The sequence below is a fragment of the Falco naumanni genome, chromosome 6, assembly GCF_017639655.2.
Source record: "Falco naumanni isolate bFalNau1 chromosome 6, bFalNau1.pat, whole genome shotgun sequence".
In the NCBI taxonomy this organism is placed as follows: domain Eukaryota; kingdom Metazoa; phylum Chordata; class Aves; order Falconiformes; family Falconidae; genus Falco; species Falco naumanni.
The window spans coordinates 77,479,218-77,500,855 of NC_054059.1; the positions used below are offsets into that span (position 1 = coordinate 77,479,218).

General features: G+C 41.3%; 1 protein-coding gene across 1 annotated transcript in view; it reads left to right on the top strand.

Moving 5' to 3' along the window:
- The first annotated feature begins 1,043 nt into the window (after positions 1-1,043).
- The window catches only part of GALNT2 (polypeptide N-acetylgalactosaminyltransferase 2), a 98,876-nt gene continuing 78,281 nt past the window's right edge, over positions 1,044-21,638 (top strand). The window contains exon 1 of the mRNA XM_040597969.1: positions 1,044-1,241. Coding sequence (XP_040453903.1) covers positions 1,128-1,241 — 114 coding nt within the window. The 5' untranslated portion in view covers positions 1,044-1,127. The remainder of the gene's footprint in view (positions 1,242-21,638) is intronic.

Sequence of the window (21,638 nt, forward strand, 5' to 3'; positions counted from 1 at the left end):
TAGGCCAGCATAGGGGAGACCACGCTTCCAACTCGGGCACTGCTGTAATGCGGTGACCCCAGAAGCGCAGGGGGAGCAGGTGTGTGGCCTCGGTGGGATGGTGGGCTTGTCAGGACCTTGGTGTCTCCCATAAGGCCATGGAAAGATCTCTCAAATAACGTAAGGCAGAGACTTACTAAATGAGATGCAGGCACCTGTCACACAGAGGACACTGGACATCACCCAGCGTGACTTTGCTTTCTCACCTTTGAGGTTTAATGAAGACCCGTGTCACCACCAGCCTCAAGTGACTTCCAGGACACCACCTTCATACAGCACGCTCGCCGTTCCCCGCCGTTCGGTGGGAACAGCGGGGAGAGCGGCAGAGACACGGCTTGAGGTGGCCAGCCTGGGCCTTCCGCGGACCTGGGAGTCTCCAATCGGCCAACGCGGGTGGGAGCGACATCCCAGAGCGGAGCGACCAGCACGGCAGCGCTGCGCTCCGCCGCCCCGAGCCGCCCCGGCCGCGGGTGCCGCCGCCGGCAAACCCGGCCGGCCGGGTCGCCCCCCCTCAGGCCCCAGCCCCGCCGGCCGAGCCACGGGGCGCGGGCACGGGCACTCCGCCGCGCTCGGCCTGGGGAGGGCGGGGGCCAGGCCCCCGCGGCGGCTCCGAAGCCGCGTTCCGGCACCCGCCGGCCGCTCTCCCCCGCCCGGCCACCCGAGGAAGGCGCAGCCGGGGCGGTCCCGCCGCCGCAGGGAGGGGGGACCGTTCCCCCCGCCGCCCGGCTGTTGGCAGCGTGCGCCCCTCAGACCCGCGGCCGCCGGCGGGGAGGGGCCGGGCCAGGCCCGGCCGGCTGGGGGCGGGGGGAGGGCGGGCGGGGCCGTGCCGGTGCTGCCGCCGCGGGGTACGCGCGGCCCCGGCCCCTGAGCGAGGAGGCGGCGGCGCGGCGGCCCGGCGTGCTGCAACCATGGCGACGCCGGTAGCCCCGCCCCGTCCCGCCCCGCCCCCCGCGGGGCCGGGCGGCGCGGGATTGGTCGGGGGGCGGGCGTTCGCCCTCTGCCCCCTGACCCTGCGCGGCGGCGGCGGCGGCAGGAGCGGAGGCGGCGGCTGCTGCTGGCCGTTTCCTGGTGGCGGCGCGGGAGGGAGGATGCGGCGCAGGTCTCGGCTGCTGCTCTGCTTCGCCTTCCTCTGGGTGCTGGGCATCGCCTACTACATGTACTCGGGCGGCAGCGCCGCGCTGGCCGGCGGCGGCGGGAGGAAGGTGAGAGCCCATCCCGGAGCCCCGGCGGGGGGAGCGGGGCGGCCGGGGCCGGGCTGGAGGCGGCGCGGCTCGGGGCGGGGGGGTCCGCTTAGCCCCGCGGGGCGGGGGGGCCGCTGGCTTTCAGGCGGGGCGCAAGTTCCCCTGGGCTTTCCGCCCCCGCCGCTCCCCAGCCCGTTTCCCGGAGGCAGATGGCTTCTTTGTGGACTTCAGACCGGTTTCAACCCCGTCACGTCGCTCCCCGTCCAACTGCGGCTGGCCACGTCCCGGGCCGGGGGAAGTCGGTGTGGGAGGGGAGAGCGGGGCGGGCGGCCGGGGGGGCCGGGGCCGCGCTACGGGCCGGGGGGGCCCCGCCTCGGCCCCTCTCCGCTCCGGGCAGGTAACGTCGGCCCCTTCCTTCCCCGCCGGCACCGGGGTCCCCTGGGCTCCGGTTCCCCCTGGAGAGAACCGAGGATCCCAGCCGCAAATGCCTTTTCTCCCCATGCACAGCGATTTCTTCTTTCCTTAGCGCAGCACCGAAAAGCTGCCGTTTTCCGATCGGTTTTGCAGTATTTCAGGAAATAGCCGGATTTGTCACATTTCGTGCCTGTGGTGTGGAAGGTCTGGCTCTTCTTTTTTTTTTTTTTTTTTTAAATGGCTCGGTTACTAATGTTCAAGAAGTTGTCTGTTGACAGTGCTGGAGTGATTTTTTTTTTTTTTTTTTTCCATTATTCCCTCTGTCAACTTGTTAAGGAAATTTTCCCATGTGTTGTGGTAATTCCTTGATCGTGAGAATAGCTGGAAGCGTGTCATAGTTCACGTTTGTATCAAGCAAAACAGGCTTTTGTGGCATGATGTGGGAGGCAGCAACTTTATCCACTAACTCTAGAAAAAATCAAGGGTTTTTTTGCGTGTGGCCTTTTTTACTCCCAAAGACTAGTAAAGCCAAGAGCTTTTGGAAATGGTTTAAGCCTTATATTTTGGAACAGGAAAAGTGAAAAAGCATCTCATCACTGCGTCGGTTTTTCAAAAACATCTCACACAAACCCAGAAATGCGAAGAGGGCAAGTGAGCGGTGCACTGCAGTTCAGCAGTGTTATTTGCTAATAAATGGCAGTCTCCCTGTTAAATGAAAAGTAGCATTTTTAAAGTCTAGAACTGTATAAGAGGGGTCTTCATGTTGCTCGGCTGCCGTTCGGTTCATCGGTGCATGTATTCCTGGTAAAAATCAGCCGATTGGTTCCTGTGGCAGGTCGTGGAAGCGAATACTTGCGTGATTACTTGTGTGAGAAAGTGTCTAGAGAATGAGTCGCTGCTCGCTGATAATTGGCTCTCTCTTCTGATGTGTCCTGTTTTTATTTTCTCCCCATAGCTTAGGAATGCGTTCAACAGCAACTTTTGATATAATAAAGTAAGTGTTAAGTGTGTATTGCTAAATACAAGTTCTGAGTCCTTCAAAGTAGATACAATAGGAGAAATAGATCAAACATGTGATAAAAAGTAAGACAATAGCCTAAAGCCTTTCTTGAAGAACCACGGGAGTGTATTTAGAAAGTAAAAGCAATCTTAGGCTGCTGCTGTATAATGGGATAAAGAAGAGCTATCAAGGAAAATATATCTGCAGTTAGGGAAGTATATTTTTAACTCTTGCGTTGTGTTTCATTTGATGTTACCAGACGGATTTGCAAGTCTGTTCAATTCATTTTTACTGCTGGGGAACCTGCAGTGTGGGGATAGTGATTTGCCCAAGGTCACCTAGAAGACTAGGTGAGAATGAAATAGAAAAGAAACCAGTTTTTCTAAGTAAGAGTCTGGTACTTTATCGCTAGAACCTGCTGCTGTTTATTATTGATATTAGTAGGAGGTTTTATTATGGTTTTAAGAGATCTGTGATACTAATACTTGCTTTGGTAGTGTAATTCATTATCACTCTGCCCAAAATCTAGTAAACTTTACTGGTCTGGGTAATTGGGAGAGTTTGGTGAAGATAATCTGAAGAAAAAGAGACATTTCATAGGCCTGAGCTGAAGCTCAGTGCTAGGTTTGCAAATGTGAAAGTTTAAAGTAGGTTGTGGTAAGGAAGAAAGTAGGTACTGTGACCACAAGAAACAAGTGGGGAAATTAACAATTATGTGTGGATTGGTGATTTAGGATTCTATTTTCTGTCAGTGAAGCGTAAAATTTAATCCTGGGCCTCAGTGTAGGTTAGCAAATGTAAGTAGGGGGAAGATGTGTGTAATGTAATAGCTTTTGAATCTCAATAAAAGGCTTATTAACTTAGTGTCAGACCCTGGCATAAAACAAAAACACAAACTGTCTTAAACTTACAAACAGAAACCCTGCTGTAGTAAATTTCTTGGTGTGTATGACTTCATGTAGTCCTATTACTTGCCCACTATTTCAATATAATGGAAACAGTTGCTTGCAGAAGAACATCACTTTTAATAAATTGAAGTCTCTGCCGTGTTCAGTCTATAAAATTACAAAAGCCGGGAGGGGATAGTACTTCATTTGTGTAAGCAATTTGCATGTTAATTACAGATCTGGTTATACAAACAGGATGTTTTTTTCCACAAGGATGATGAGGGTTTTTTTTTTTCCGTACGCAGACATAGTGTGTTATCCAGACATACTGGACTTGTCTGGCACAGTCACCAGTCCTGTGATGCGATGAACATCACCAATTTCTTTTCTCTTCAGGAGAGTTTGAAGTTGTTTGCCCTTTGCCAGGATTGCACTGTGAGAAAAGAGTGATTTTTTTTTTTTTTTTTCTTTCCTTATTAGGATAGTGTCAGGATTAATGTCAGCTTCTAATTATTTTAGTTCTCCATTTACAACCTTTCTAGTAAGATCTGCAAAGCTGTTTGGCTGTTGCAGTGTGCGGTACAGGCTTGTCCAAGTTTTTGGCCCCTGTGCTGTGGCTTGGTGGGAGGGAAGCAAGCATGGAAGGGTCTAAAGCACACAAAGTAGAAGCTGGTTCATTGTTAAATATGTAAATAATAATAATAAAAAAGGAAGGTGCAATGCTTCTCATTCTGGACCTAGACATAAAAACTAGAGTAGAAAGAAATAATGTCTTTTATGTCTGGAATTTAGGGTGTGACAACCTTTTCCTTTTTTCTTGAAAGGAAGAAAAGGGTAGAGTTGAAGCCTTTCACTCAACATGTTCTTGGAGGGGGCAGAAATGTGGTTTGTTGTTTTTTGGTTTTTTTTTTTTTTTCTTCTCCCCTCCAGTGAATCTCCAATTAAAATGATAGTAAGCATGAGAATGCCATGGCTTCAGTTCACTCCTTTTCCAGCCAGATCACTGGATTGTAGATTGGAAAGAGTGAGTCTGATTCACTTGTTTAAAGGTTAGAGAAACAGTTCCCCAAACAGAGGCTGTGACACAGAAGAAAGCAAGCTGCAAGCCCAACAGTTGTGAGATTGAGAAAAATGTGGGCTACTTTTGTGTTCACTTAATATGTTTTATATTAAAAAGCCTTTGGAGCAGAGACTGGAACTTCCCTTCCTTTTGTGGATGAATTTCCTAACCCGTAGCAGAAGTGGCTTATGCTCTGTGCCTTAGACTTGCACAAAATGGAGCAGCTTCTGTAAGATGGTTAGAAAGCTGCTCATACTCTCTGAAGCCAAAGTCATCTTGATGATGTGATCCCCTCCTAAGGCTGCTGTGAATTTGAGTATTTGTCACACAGGTTTTGATTTCTTTAACCACTAAGCTCTTGCACAATAGAGTGACTGGATTGAGGTCCCCCCCCTCCCCAAACAAACAAAACAGCCAAAACCCCCCAGCTGTTTTCTAAAGAACTTACTGTGCTAGGCATTAAGAAAGTAGCCCCATGTAATTGAGCCCTTCAGACAGGACAGAGGAATGTCTGCATCTTGTTGAAAGCACCAAAAGCTTCCTGGCTGCTGCCAAGAGTGAAATCCTCCTAGGCATACCCTGAAGGAGACCTGTAGGCAGAAAGGGGATTTACTGCTGAAAGCTAAGGCACCAAGAGAGGCCTGCTAGGTTAAGCTGCAGCTGAGCCAAGGTTTGGAGCCTTCTGGATTTAGGTGACAAGAGTGCTGACAGGCTTTTGCTTTTGTTGCCGTGTAGAGAGTGTCAGTTGTTTTTTAAGTTGGACCTCTCTCCCATCCCACCCCACCTTTGCTATCTAGAAGAGGAGACTAAAAGCAATCTTTCAGTAAGGAGAGATGGCTAACTTTTGCCAGTGTTTCTTAAAATTAGAAACATCTTTATTTTTTCATTAATTCCAGCCAGCCAAACAAACCCAAACTCCAAAACCCAAACAAACCCAAACCCCAACCTGCCTTGAACTAGAAGCTTGTAACTGTTGGCTCATCAGATTTACTGGGTGTAATGGAACGAATTGGAGAAATGGAATTTATGGTTAGTTCAGCCACAGGGAGGCAGGCTTCCCCTGTAGAACTGGTTATTACCCTGTACCTAGTTTATTTTTCCTTTCTATATTTTGGTTTTGTGCTGGGTGGTTGTTTTATTTTTAAATTTTATTTTGGAGCAGACTTTTGATGGGTGGCTGTACCATGGGGCTAGCTGATATGAAATACATGCAAAGGTAAAAAGGTGATGCTTTGCCTTGAATACATCACTAGTTGAAAGTGACTTGATCCTTTGGGGAAAGCAGGAGGAAAAAGAAGCTTTAAGTTCTTGTTCTACAAGGATAAAACTTTAACTCCTTTCAGCATATGCAAACTTTTCTTTTATTTTCTCATTTTTGGAACCCCTGAACTATTTCAGTTACTGTTAAATGAGGCTTTTATTGCCATTATAGAGAACAATGTACATAGTAGAGCAAGAGCACTAGATATACTACAGATTTAGTGTACCTGAGGTTTTTTCTTAAGATTTAAGTGGAGGAAAAAGGAAATGTGTTTAAACTTTAGATGCATTAACCTGATTTTGTCAGAGAATGAAACTGCGGAGTATTAACTTTTTTACTGTCTCTCTGAAGGTTCTTGAAGGCAGCAGAGCTTTTTTTTTTTTTTTTTTGGAAGGGGGTTAAAAGTAACCCTTCCAATTCTGTTTTCTTTCGTTTGAGGAAGGCATTGCCAGTTTTAATTGCTAAATGCTAATTTTAGTTTGCTGCATAATTTTCAAATGTAACTTCAGTCCCTTATATAATATGACATTGGACATGATTTCTGATATTTTGATCTTTAGACAAGTGAAGATATCAAAGGTTACAAAAGTCAAATTGTGTCCTTTCTGTGGCATTCACTTTCTACAGGGTACAAGGAGATAGAAAAAGATGTTCTTCTGTAAAACAGGTTAAGTTTCTGCTAATGGATATTTTTTGTCTATACTAGTCTGTAATAAATGGGGAAGAAGTGAAATGCCCAGGCACTTCAGTGAAGCTATCCTTCTCTGACTGGAACGTAAAAATGAGTCTCTGAAGTTTGTTGTACATGTATGTTTTCTTAATTTAACATGTCACTGGACAAAATGACTGTCTCGGCAATTCAGTCACTTATTTTTGTGGATTACTTCATAAAATTTAACATCGAGTGTATTGAAAAGACAGATGCAAATTTTGTGCAGTCTGTGGTTGCGTTGGGCTCTTCCCTTTTTCTCCCCTGATATTTGAAATGCTTCAGTGGGGTTTTTCTCCAGTTGATGGAGTGTCAGTGAGAAATTAATTCTTAGCTGCAAGATTGTTGTGTTGTCCCCTGCAACCTGCCAGGTTAGAAGCTGATGACTCTGGCTCTGGTACAGATGCTATTGCTCTTGGATTACTGATAGCTGTTTTGCTTCATAAATGGAGAAGCAGAGCAGGGCTGTAGTGGTGGCAGAAGGAGTTGGGGAAACAAGAGTGACTTTTAGTAGTTTCATACAAAACAGGTTAGTTAACCAGCTTTTCTCTTAGTTTTTCCCTTTCATGTGGGTATTGTAGTAGTTTGCTGTGCTTCTCCCTGTTATTCCATTGCTGCTGTGGTTTGCTGCTTACTGTGATCTCTGTGTACAAAGTTTATAAATCGTAGTGATGTCCTTTGATAGATGTAGTTTAAAAATTTAGTGCACTAATGAAGTGTGCCACGTACCTTACTTGTTCTTGTCTTGTCCATCTTGGTGTTTCAAGGTGTATTACAAATAAGTGTCAGTCATTCTTTCCATGTGTTCTAGATCCTTCCAAAAGTACAACATGAAGAGTGATATAATAGCACTTTTTTTCTAATTTAGAAAAGACACAATAGTACTTCATATAAAGTAAAATAATATTAAAGATCCTTCTCAGTGGCGATCACCATAATGAAATTGTCATCACTTGGTCTTTAGACCAATCTAGGGAAAAAATACAAACCATTTAAACGTATATTAGAGAACCTCAATCTTGGTCTTCAAAATGACGTGATAATTCCACACTTTCCTTAGATTTCCTCTTTCTCTTGTCTGTTATTTTGGTCCTTTTCCATTTCCAGTGTTGTGTGGTATCCAAGTGCTTGTGTGTAACTGATACTGTTTTGTTAAGATGGTGGTAGATCAAATGAGAAATGTGGTATTGTCGGCTAGAAAGCGGCTCACAACAGTACTCTGCTACAGAATAGAAAAGACACCTTTATATTGGTACTGGGTGTCACTTTGTTGCATGCCTAGAAACTGTTCAAAAATATTAGTTCCAGCAGATAGTCTAGAAAATGTTTTCCGTTGACTTTTTGGTAGCTGCATATAAATTTTAAATACAGTACTTCTGGTTAAGTCAGGTCTGTTTGAAAAGAAAACATTGGGACAGGGTTGATCCTGTGAAACTTGGGTGATGAATGTGAACTGCCCAGATGAAGTAAATGCAGTTGGTAAATATTAACTTGTGCTTCTGTTTAAGTTGACTTGGTCCACTTGAATCTGTTCTTAAATAACCTACTCTTGGCAGTAGTTTAGCTGTAGCAGTGTACAGCCAGGTGTTGTACAGTTTTTCAACTCCCTGGCTATTGATGACTTGTTAATAAATGTGATTTTTATTAGGACTTGGTGAAGAAGCTGTGTATTGCTTATGTGTTGGCAATACAGCTGAATTTTAATAATGAATCTGCAGGAAGCAGTGAGACACTTAATTTTTTTTTTTTTTTTGCAAGAATATGGGGCTGAATGTCATTGCCCGAATATATTGGGATAGTGTGGAAACGGAGTATCAGAGTGGATGTTACAGAAGGAAACACTAAGCAGGTTGTTTTATTGCCATTGTGTAATGCAAAGTAGTGGTGTCTTAAACTATATAAATTTTAAAACCTGGATGCATCCTTTAATGCTGTTTACTTTTAAATTATTAGATGCTCATCTTTTCTCCTGCTTTTCCCTTTCATGTAAGCTTTCAAAAGGGTAAAGGATGGATTGAGGAGGGAAGATTGGGGCGGGGGGGAAGTGAAATGTCCACATCAAAATGTATGTTTTATGCGTGTTTGAATTTAAAGACATAGCATAAGATGTTCTAGATACAATAGAAGTTGAACCATTTCATGGTCTCTCTGGTTCTGTAAGGTTCTTTCGTAGAAAGCTTCATATGGTAGACCGCTCCTGTGAAGCGGAAGTGAAAGTGAAGGTATTTAAATGTGTGGTGTGGTTTTTCTCCATTATGTGCAGAATGAATTATTTTATAAAACCTGTGTGTTACTGATGCGTACCACATATGTGCTTGCCTGTCGTTCTCTGAGTGTTCATTTGCCAAGTAATGTTAGCATGAATCAAGCTGTCCTGGACTATTTATTGTGTCATGTGACAGGCATTAATGATTGAGAAAGTGGAAAAAATCAGCATCTGTTTTTTTTCTAAAAACTGTGACTGATACATCCCTACGTCCCCTGTTCAAATATAGCATGTTTTAAGCTTCCAGTATGGCTTTAAGGTAGGCTTTTTTTTTTTTCCCTTGGTGTATATCAACTTACATGTTAAAGTTGTTTTTCTTCTGAGAAACAAAGGAACTTGTTCATATGATAGCCTTCCAGTGTAGCCTGTGCAAATTACTATCAACACTTTTCCCCCCGCCCCCCCCCCAGTTGCCTTCTCCTCTGTCTAAACTGTTTATTTTCCCACTATCCCTTTTTTATATGCTGGTTTTGTTAATTGCCCAGGGTATCTTTATTGTCATTTAAACAAGTTAAAATATGCTAGTTCAAATAGCTCCACCATCTGACAAAGCACATCTGTGTAAAGGGACTATCCAGGCAGATGTTGGTTTTGAGCTCAGCTTATGAAATTCAAATGGGAAAGGAATGAGATAGTAAAAGAACAGAAAGTCTGTATTTTAGAGCATTCCATATATCCCCCAAATCTGCTATTTAGTGCACATCAAAGGCAATAATTTAGATTTTTTGTCTTTATAACTGTGGTCTCTTATGGAAAAAAAGAAAAAAAGAGCCTATTGGAAAGGTTGCAGGTTCAGTTGTTAACTTTTCTGAAGTTGTAAAATTATTTATCATAAAACCTGGCTGCTTTTTTTAAGGAAAGCAAAGAATAATGAGAGATTATGCTGAGTTTATTAGGCATTAGCAGAGTGCAGTAGACTGTCTACTGAGTAACAGATCTGCTTGAAACAAAAAGGCTCTACCCAAGGAAAGATTATACAAAGAACTGGCACAGAGTTAATGCTATTGTGTACAAATTCTCAAAGAGCTATGACTTGATGAGGAGAAAATGTTTTCTCCTTGTATGAAGTTCCAAATGTTTAGCCACCCTGGAAATAATCAGCACAGCTGAAATTATTTTTGGTTACTAAAATAAATTTGTTCTAGCTGGCTTGTCTGTTTAAGGATGGTCAATAAATATATGAATGTCTATATGGATATATGCTTTAGTGAGATGAAAGGTTAAGGTCTTTACATAGCTTGGCTTTTCCATGTCACTTAAGAGAAGCAAGAAGAAAAAACCTTTTAGGTTTTCTTTGGTTACCAAGGTCTTGGTAAGGAAGAGTTCCTTTTCCTTCTCATAAATTACTTCATTTGGTAGAAAACTGCTACTGACTAATGGTGGGCCAGCCTACATACTTACAGGTGGTTGTTCAACCATTGGGAAGTGTGTTCCTTTCACAAAACCACTACTGTGGTAGGTGGACCTGCCAAAAATGTGGGGGCAGTTGGATTACAGTATATATCTGCTGGAGTGTTTAACAAAATTGAGTTCGTGTATGTTGTCCAGACAGCATAATCAGTTCTTGTGAAGGGTGGTGGTGTGTCTTCTGCTGCAGTGGAACACACTAGTTACCACAGCAGACCATCCGTCAACAGCAACCTTGCTCATTTTCTCTTGTGTTATCTATTTGGAGCAAATAGTGTGTGTTTGTTAGACCTCTGACTTGTGCTCTCACAACACGTGTTGCGTTGCCAACAGCTACTGACATGAAGATGTACCATGTCATTTAGCCTCAGCAAATGGTGAACCGACTGTTCTACCATGTGGAATAGTTATTACCCATAGACACTTGGTTAGTGAATACTTTTTGAAGCTGTAATTAGGGAAATGTTCCTTTTCATTCCACTGGCACAGCATCTAGCTTTCTTTTGGTGTTCTCTGTAGGTGCTGATGGTGAACATTAATTGTAGCAAGTGCCATAAGGACTCAGTGAGAGAATTGGAGCTTGACTCTGTTACTTGTGCGCTTTTAAGGACCGTTCTTAATACCTCTTAAACTAATAATGTCTATCAATGACAATGCCCCCACCCCATTTGCGAAGTGCGCTTTCTTTTAATAAGCACTTCTTAAGAACTTGCAGGTCTTGATAGTTAAATAAAAAGGCATTTGGAGCCTGAAAGAAATACTTAAACTACAAGTAGGCAGTGGCCTAGCAAACAGCAGCACTTCTTTGCATCCTTAGCTTTCATATTTAATGTGCAAAAAAGCAAAGGAGGAGAGACCTGGATTCTTTGTACAGCAAAAAGTGTGGCTGAACACTTTTGGAGGAAAAGTCCTTTTTTTTTTTTTAAAAAAAAAAAAAAAAAATTATAGAAATCTAAGTGCCAATGTTGTTTAGCCTGGTAGATTCTTAGTGGGAAGATTGAACTCAGCGGAAGATTGTTGGTACCACCACTGAGGTATCACAGGACAAAACTTACACTGATCCAGAGGAGAAAGAATTCTTGAAGAACTTGTCTGCAGTGATTGTCAGGTTTGTGACACACTTGATGAGGATGCAGTATGCCTCATTAAGGTGCAGTTGTTCAGTTATGCACAATACTTTCCTAATATTCTCTAGCAAAAATAAGCAAGAAATTATTTTTGATGTTCACTTCAGCCTAGACCTAAAGTACCTGGCTTTATACACAGCAAAAGCTATTTGCTAAAAAATCCATTTCAGTTACCTACTGAGATAACTAATACAGATCATAGTGGTCTAGGAATAATACTTCTTATATCCTGGGAAGAATAGTTAGAAAATCAAGATGGTAAGATCAGCCTGTAGTCATTTAATGTTCTCTCTTGTGTGCTTGCAAACCCAAGAGCCAGAAACTTGGGTAAAAACTGGCTTTATACACATAGGTGGTCTTGGAGTGTGACTTTTTAGAATATTTTTTTAAAAATTGCCATTATTCCTTAAGGTTGCAAATGTTTCAAATTTGGCTATGATTGTGTCTTATTTTAGTGATATGCCAAAGTAGTGCTGTGGTTTGTGTGGTTTTTTTTCTTAAGCAAATATAAAAATTTTTTTTACCATTTCAAGTAGTATACTTGCTAGGTTGTTTGTGTATAAATAATCCTTTTCTTGATAAACTTGGCCATTGTAAACACTGTCTGACAGTATTGGAAAGTCTGGTGAAAAGATCCTGTTAAGGATGCTTTTGACTATTTGCATTGTAGCACTGTCTAGAGTCCCAGTTCTATTGTGCAAAAGACTGAATGGTCTTAACAGGTTATTTTTACACCACGAACTTAGAAAAGGGCTTCTTCCTAGAAGGATTTAGGTATCTCCGTGTAAATGTTAGCTGTGGTCTTACGTAGAAATTCTCATGTGGTCATCTCTTAGTGTGGCCTTTTGCTGATAAACAAACCTTGTCTACATGCAAGCTGTATTAGACAACTGGCTTTTATGGATTAAAAGTCAGTAACTGAATGGACTTTAAGAAATGATAATGTCTCAAGTTATACATCCTATGGAAAGGATAGCTCAAGCTTTTCAGCCTTCAGCATTGAAGTGTGGTGGACCTCATGGTGCTAAGCTTACTAGAATGTGGGTCTGAATTTGACACAGCAGTTAAGCTATTTGGTGAACCACATCTAGTGTGTAATCTTAGTGCAGCTGATGTTGACCGCTTCTGAAATCTCCAGTTCACACATGTACAGTTCTGTTTAGAATTGTGGTATTCTAATGTTTATTTCCAAGAGTGGCTGCAGCTCACATGCAGGCAATAGTTTGGAAATATAATGGCATTTGTTCAGATTAACTGTGATTGTGGCTGTTATCTCATTATGTCGTTTTCCCAGTTACTGAGAAGTTTCCAGTGATGGATCTGGAGAAGCATGCAAGAAAATTGATGTAAAGTCTCCTTCTACCACTTTTTTTTTTTTTTTAAATTACAGAAATGTCCTTGGTGTTCCAAGAAGTGTATTAAAACAGTTTAGGGATGTTGTTCACTAAGTCTTGGGGTATAGGAGTACTTTGGATGTTACTTCCTTTGAATACCGTACGATAAGTGAACTTAATGGTTTTCAGTTGTAAATTGCTTTGAAGATTTTTTTTTTTGGGGGGGGGGGCGGGGGGGGGGGAACTGCTGTGCAAGTGATGTGGTAAAGTCTTGTGAAGACTTCTAAAACTATGTTAAGAAACATCGGTTTTCGTGTACCCAGTTTGTGATGAAAGCCGGTTCATAATGATGAATAAGCAATGTGTTGGATGTTAGTGGGTGTATGTACTTGTCTTTCAAGATGTTATCTTCCTTTTTTAAAAGATGTGACTAGTGGAACTTAAGGAGGAACCCTGTACTTAAGATGGCAATTTCTATTAAAATAACCCATAGGAGCACTGAAATTATGGCAAAAAAAGACCCTAAGCACTTGTTTATGTGTGCAGAACAACCAGTAAGTGTCTGCACTTTTCTTGGATTATTTATGCTTTTCTGTTTGAGTGTTATATACCGTCTTAGTTTGAGTTTAATCGTAATTCCCCTTAGCTATATGTTTGTGTCAGTTTCCTCTTGTACTGTCATAATACTTTGTCAGAACATCATGGCACATGGTGGATTTTTTTAAAACATAAATTTCTTGGGTAAGACAGGCTTTTAAGTGGAGATTCTGCTTTATTATACAAGTGAGGGTAGATGTAAAACTGGTCTTGGCAGTTTTTTTGTTTTGGGGTTTTTTTTTTGTGACCTTTTTGTAGATACTGATACTTTGTTTGCTGCTGTTTCTTGTACGATATTTGAACAAATCTGACTTTCTGCTTTTTGCCAAGAAGTGTGAACGTTGCAGTGACGCAGATTGCTATCTGCAGTTTCAAATGACTTGAAGACATTTGCTTTTGTCTTCTGTAGGTTAAAATAACGTGTTCCTTTTCCTGGATGGAGGTGATAGAGAGGGAGCATTAAATGATCCCAGAAAATGTACTTTCATATAAGTGTCTTATCAGAATAATTAAAAAGATATTTTTTTCTAGCTTTTTGGGAACAGCTAGTGCTTGCAGATAGCTGTTTTCTGGTCTGAATTTGTTTAGCTGGCTCTTTTGTCAGCTGAAGGAAGAAGAGTCTCCAATGGGAGAGTTTTTTTGGAAGTATGTCAGTATAACTGTTCTTCTGGCAACTGCGCAGTGTTTTCATTTAGACTGTTCTCATGCTCTTACTGGCAGTGGGCTGTAGCAGCTGGGATGTCAGCATGTTTGCTTTCTTGTGACATGGTTTAGTCTTCTCTTTCAGGCTTATTAGTTTAAGACAGTAATTTTGTAGTAATTTTTTCCCCCTTGTATTTGAATGGCCTTTTGCCATTATACAAATAGTGAAGAAAATGTCAGTGGAATGATAGGAAGTGCTAGTACTGGCTTCTCTTCTGGTTTCGGAAGTTACAGTGGTTATTGCATGCCTGAATGCTATTTTTTGCCCATAGTTCAATGATCAAGTAGTCGATCTCTTCTTTCCTCTTCTCCTGAATTCTGGCTTTTGCCAGAAAAACAAAGCTTATCCCTGTTTTGCCAGTAAACAGCAGTGCTTGCCAGTTATTGCAATGATGTTAGTATTGATAGAACTACTGTTGAGATGGGAATTATTCCAATTGTACTGCTTGAATAGGTGGATAACATGGTATGGGCTGTATTATTACTGTTCCTTTGAGTGCTAGCATGCTGAAGCATGTGGTATTAATTCCCTAAATACTCTAGCTAAGAGTAGCCTTGTTTGCCGTTGAAGAAAACGGTAATTACTGGCTCATGTCTAGTAAAGATGCAGATGCCTTTCAGTGTTTTATAGTGGGAGTAATTAGTCTCTACCACGATATTAATATACTGTGATAAGTAAACATAAAAACTGAATAATCTATCTTACGTGTGGCACCATGTAGTTTTTCAACTGTTAACTTGATTCTGCCTGTTTTTTCTGGAGGTGCAGTTCTACCTCTTACACCCATTCCAGTAATACAGGCAACTTGTAACATACACTGCCCTTTTAGTCCCTTGAGGGTTGAAGATGTACAGCAGAAGTTGTATTAGTTCTGTGCTGCACCCTTGGGTTTGTATTTGAATCTCTAGTGGCTGCACTCTTCATCTTAGTTGAAAAAAACCAACTGTGTAAATAAATTGCATGTTCTCTTTACCCTGCAAGTATGAAAAGCTACTGGTATTGACATGATGGTATTCCTGCCATGGAATAAAGAATGTATGGTAAATACTTCCTGGTAAACCTGCTGTCTAACCAGGAGCTTAGATGGTTACTTGGTTATTTTCCATTAACTAAAACTTCTGTGATCCTGGATTTAAGCATTAAATAACTGCATACTGGTAAAATAATAATAAAAGAGCTCAATATTTCTATTTTAGTACCTTAAACTAGGAACTGGCTCTTTCCATTTCTGATGCCCAAAGCCAGTGTTTTTGTGGAGGAAGAAGAGCTGCAATAATCTAATAATTTTCATCGTAGCTGGCATGCACCAACGCACATTTTACTTGTGTTCTGCAGCAGAAAAAGGAGAGGTAATTACATAGGCTGCTACTTTGTTTTAAAAGGTACAGTGTCTGCTGTACATATTTTTCATCAGTCACCAACAGAGCATCCTGTATAAGAAAAGGAAGAAACACAGCAGAGGTAAGCTGTAGGTCAAAAAATTTAGAAAGGCACACTAAGGAAGCATAGCCTTATCTCAGAAAATCATCACAAGCCCTAAGAACAAGTGTGGGTTTTACTAATCTTAGCGTCAGTACAAATGAGCATCAACCAAAGAACATATCTGCAGCGTGGCATTCTCCCCAGATTTCCTTCAGTTCAGCTGGATTTGATCAGGCAGAGACCAGGTAGCAGAGGCAGCATTTTATACTAATGGCAACAATGTATAATTTTAGTTATCCTATTAAATTCACTTAGCTTTGAAGTTTAGAAAACAATAAATAATCTCTGTGCTGAGCATTAATGATGCATTTTTAGATTGAGCTGTTCAGTATACCTGTTCACCAAATTTACTTGTAGACAAAACCAATTATTTCCCATTAGGAGCAAATATGAGTGGAAAGCTGTTCTCTTCATGTATGTTTTGTTGTTTGGGCTACTGTATCCCTCTACTTCATTTGGTTGCTTCTTGACAGCTCTACTGATTTATTTATTTTTCAGTCACGTTTGGATTTCAATGATGACAATTGTTTTTTTTCATAGACTGTCAGTTGCCTTCCAGTTTGCATTAGCAGAGAAGGAGACTTCTAGAAATGGAAACCACATCAGTTGTGATACTACAGTGTCTTTTTTTGGCAGCTATAAAGTATGGTGTATATATAGAGAAACTAAATACGTGGTATAGGGGCATACAAAACTAAGAAAAAGGATATGAAACAGTCATGGTGCTTCATCCTAGGATGACAGGTGATTTGGAGTTTGCCCACTTTTGGTGCGTACGTTTCAAAAACTTTCAGGTCACAGCAATCTATAAAAATCAAGAGTTTTGTGTCGCCGCAAACCACGCTTCAAAAATAGCTGGAATGATTGAGCTGGGTAGGAGAACCCACAGCTGTGGCAAAACTAGGGTACTGAAAATCTTCTAAGAAACCGTCAGTTTACTCTGTAACAATCGGTGTGACTAACCATTGAAATACAGGGTTTAGGTTATCTTTAAAGCTAGAATACATGTCTGAAAGCTAAAATGAAGCTGCTTTCCCCCCCTCCTTTATTGGTGTTTGGGAATTCACAGTAACTTTTGGTAGGTAGTGAGTTAGGTTCTGGCGAGCATGGGATGCTGGCTCCCACTGCATTCAGTGCCTCTCCATGATATAAACAGTTGGCACTGAACTTGTTTTTCAGTCTTCTTTTCTTCTTGGGCGATCGCTCCTGTTGGTAAGTGGCACTGTCAATGCCTATCTTAATGTTGCACGACTTCAGCTTATTTCAGAATTGATCAGAAGGTGTTTTGAGAGGAGATCTGCGATTGTGAAAGGGAGGTGAAATTGCCAACTTTTTTCCTGTGGTTGGGTATCTACAAATTTTAACTAATTTGCTATTTTACAATGTGGTTTTCAAAATCTGCTGCAGTGGTAGGCTTGGGCTGTTCATAGAGAGAAGCTGTATATTTCATAACATTTGTATGCCAAGGCTCTGTTTTGTAGCTGCCGCCTTAGATACGCACTAATTCTGAATGTGTTGCATGTTCAGCATCCCTGTCCATCCACCTCTGTTACTTAAAACAAAACCTGTCTTGTCATGTTGCTGTAAAAGAAGTTGGAATGGAGATTTCTACTATTGCAGTGAGAAATAACAAGCACTGTTTTTCCAAAATATTTTTAGCATTTAATGTAAGCTTGATATTTTACTTTATAAACTGTCTGCATTGAGTGCAAGTGGAAAGTATTGTGTCTTATAAATAAAAGCTAATTTAATCTGCTTGTGGTATTTTTGCCATTGTACTGTTTACAATCTTTAAGACTTCTTAACTGTGTTGGATCTTTTTTCTTTTTGAGAATGGCAAAATGCCTCCGATTCCCTCTTTCAGATAACCATTTTCTCTGTGCTACAGTTTGAAGCAACAGGGGTGTTGGAGCCTTCAGTTTTCTACATAAGGCTGCAGACCAACGCTTTATTTTCTAGATCTCGGGTTACTAGACAATTGTAGTTGAACATGTTTTCCAAACCACAGAAATATTGACTTGAAATGTCACAGCGATAAGGACATTGTAATAATTTCCTTTATAAAGGACTGATGAAGTACAGCAAAATCCACATGGACAGGTCATTTGTACTTTATTTTTGTCTGTAGGAAGAGATGCACTGTTACTGAACTATGTCATCGTTTGGTAATATGGCCATATAGTCATGAGTAATGCATAAGAATGCTTAAATAACAATTTGATAGTTGTCTGTTGCCCCCTGCGCCTCCCCCCCCCCCCCCCCCCCCTTGTATATTGTTAACTGATAGGAATGCAATCTTTAATACATGCAATTACTTTCCTCCTTGAGAGTTACAGAAAGTGATGAGCTTTGGGAGACCAAATAGCTCCCGGCAGTCCTTGAAGAAATATGTTGTCCTTTATAACAAAATTTTTCTTCTGCAGAGTCTGAAGAGCATCTTCCGCATACAATAGTTGTAATAATAAAAAACACCAAACTTGGTGTGTGGCCAGTGCTTGAAATTCAAGTAAGGTTTAGTAGACTTTCTTTGAATCTTTATACAGAAGTAGTACAGAGGCTACCAAACTTACAAGTTAAAATTGATATTCATTTTCAAGATGATACTGAAAAAAGAGCTCTATATTCAGGAGATTGGTTCCACAGCTCTGCCAAGGAGTGTAGTCAGCTCTGCCCCAGGAAGGAATCTTTGATTTCATTTATAAAGATCACTGAGTAGGTTCTCCTACTGTGCTGACTGGCTTTCTTTGCATCTGGTAACTGTATTGTCCCTCTGATTTTTCTGTTTTTCTCCTTTCCAGCCAATACTTGATAGCAAAATTTTGTAGAAAGATACTCAGAAAAAACTATTTCTGAGGACCAGAACTACATGGCTACTTACTTGCAGCTATTTTGTTGTTCCAGGTTTTAAAGAATTTGGCTGCCAGTAGGATTATACTGGGTTATGTATTTTACAGTAGTGCTTCTCTGATGCAAGTCGTACATGTAGGCACTGAATTAAAAGAAAATAGAGTCCTTACCTGTTGAGGTTTTTTGGCCACCAGTACAGACTAGCACCCTTTGGGGAGGAAATTATGTAAAACACTGTCATAAAACAAGAATAATATTTTTACCCTCTGCCTTAGAGAATCCTCAAATTAGTGTAAAAGGGGTAAGTTCAGAAACAAAGAAATATAACATGGTGGTTTTCCTGCTGGAGGGAATGTGTGACACGCTGCTGCGCTGATGGTAACCGGAGCCTGAGGAATATAATCATCTTAGAACAAAAGCAGTTCTTCAGAGTGGGAGTATGTGTGTTGAGTGGTGGGAGGGTGGATGGCAAAACTTCAGTTTACCACGTCAGGCAATTTGATGATTCAAAATGAACTTGGATATGAAATTCTATCAAAGATTTTGAATGAAGGTTAACTTAAAGATGGCTTCACAAGGACATTTTGAAAAACTTTCTGCCAGACCTCAATTTGTTGTCATTGTAGGTTTTCTTTTTCCAAAGAAATCTGCTCTGGTAGCAGTCTTGGAGTCTGTGTTTGTGTGGTATGGCATATCTCCAAAGGCTTGGGAATTTGTTTTTGAAGAGTGGTGATGTAGCTATTTCTTTATTCTCATTGCATACAAAATCAACCATCTTTGTTCTGCTTATTCTAATATATTCATTCCATAAAACAGATATAACCCTCAATATTTTCCCTTGAAGCTTCCCTTGCCTTTGTGACATTTTCAGTTGCTTGAGTTGAAGAACTGGTTTTCAGACACAGGAGTTTGTATTTACTGGGAGGGATAGAAAACTTAACATTTCTGCTTTTCACATCTGAGATTTGTCCGTAGCAGGTACTGGTGACGAGAGTACAATATGTGAACTGCAGTGAAATATGCTCTGTTGGTGCAGATTATCAACACAGATGTATGGGTAGAAGTTAATTCAATGCAGAAACCCCCTCAAATTTAGCCTCTGATGCTGAAGCTATATGTCAATGGCTAGATTCAGAAGTTGAAACATTACTTGGTTATTATGAGTAGTTGAGAGTGGCTTCTGGATTTTAAAATCTTATTTTAACACTGTTGACTGTAAGGTATACATTTGTTGTACTTCAGTGAAGCCCAGTATAAGCATTTCTCTGAATGTTTGAGTGCCCATGTCTAGCCCCCGGTATTGTTATTCCCCCGCACCTCCTTCCTCTCTTAATTGAGGTAGATTGATTTCTTTTTATCAGATTTTTAGCTCTAAAGCTTGTGGCTTTTTCCTGTGGAGGAGGGAGAACATAAGGAGAAGAGAGAGTCAGGAGAATGGTGTTACTGAATTCAAAGGGAAGTCTGGGATGGGACTATATAATTTTCCTAGTGTCTTGCTCAGATGGCTGTGCATGACAGAGTATGTCTTTACAAGCATCTATGAAGTTCCCTTCTTTGCAGGGTGGGAGAGGCTGCGTGGTTGCAGATATTCTTACTAGCACAATAGTATTATTATTTTACTAAATCCAAGTAATGAATTTTGAAACTCAAGGGCTGAATCTATGCAACTAATACTGAATTTCTGTACCTCTACAAGAACAATGACTTTCCTTCTGGGCCATCTGTATTTCCATTTCCTCCCTGCTTTGGGGGTAGGCGGTATGATGGGTAGCGTATTGTACCTCATGTTTCAGTTTGTCTGGTTAGTCTCCAAAGAGCAAACCTATGAACAACTGCACAAATACTGTGATTTTTGTATTATGTTGGAAGCTCTTTTGCTTTGAATCTAAAAAGGCAAATAGTGAAGAATGCCTCACAGCCAGGCATACAAATACCCTTTCTTCTTTGGTTTTGCTGTATTGTACAGTAATATGCACAGCCTATAAAAAGCATTTTGTTGTTTTCTTAGCTCCTGCTGGCTGTGAAGATCCTTTTTCTAGTAAGGTGACAATTTTCCATTCTCATATCTGTGCTGGGATATGAACTCACTCTTCCTCATAGCTGCAAATGTCTTAGTGAGTGCCATTGAGAAAGGCTGTTCTAGATGGAAATAAGTCAAAATAATTGCGGTTGCTTGCAAGTTTGGCTGTGCTTTCTGTGAGATTTTATTGCCGAAAGGACCGTGGGGTGAATCCACAACTATAGTAGAGTGCAAGCCCACAGCACTGCTGCAGCAGACTTAGCTAGCACCTTGGTAACACAACAGCATGCCCATATTGCAATGGAGGTTAGACCAGCTCTTCCTGTGCTTATGAATGACTGAGTACTGTCAGCCTTGGCTCTCTGAGGCAAGTTGGAGGTATTTTGCTGTTCTCCACCGTATTAGGGTGGATTACAAGGTTTTTGGTATGTGGCATACACTGGCAGGAAGGTTTGACTCTAGTCGGTGATAAGAGACTTCATTCGTGTGTGAGTATTGTAGAAAAGATACGTAGCAGAACAGGGTAGAAAGGAGATTTTGGAAGCAACAAGGATATTTGAGCGCTATTTATTTTCAAGTCAAGCGAATGACTGTAGCTGCTCCTCCAGCTGTGCTCAGTGTGGTGGGTTAACCTTGGCTGGCCACGAGGTGCCGACTGAGCTGCTCTGTCACCCCATCCTCAACAGGGCAGGGGGAGAAAATGCAATCAAAAGCTTATGGGTTGAGATAATGACAGGAAGATCACTCAGCAATTACTGCCATTGGCAAAAGAGACTCAAGGAAATGCATTTATTGCCATTAATAGAGTAGGGTAGTGAGAAGTTAGAACAAAAACTAAACCCACTTTCCCTCACCCCTCCCTCCCTAGACTCAACTTCACTCCTGACTTTTCTACCTCCTCCCTTCCTTCTGTCATATAAGAGTACTGTAAAACTCAGTTGTTTTTTAGTGTTCTGCTTGTCCAGCTGTTAAGTGACTAGAAACTCATGATGTAACTTAAAAATGTGAAAGGTAGTAAAGCAAGAGAGTAGTCAACGGTTCCGGTGCAGTTTATATGCACATTTACGGTGCAGTAAAGTGTGCAAGCTTGTCTTAAACTTGGGAACTATGACTGGGGATAAGCGGCTTCTGTATCATTAATAGCATGACCTTGAATTTCTGACAACTTTGTACATTTTTATCACAGATGGTATTGGCACATGCATTAAAAGATGTGGGTTCCCGAGTGAAACAGCATTGGTAATCAGAGCAGTAAGTGTGTGTGTCTGGGGGGAAAAAAGTGTGAAAAACCTAAACAGATATGT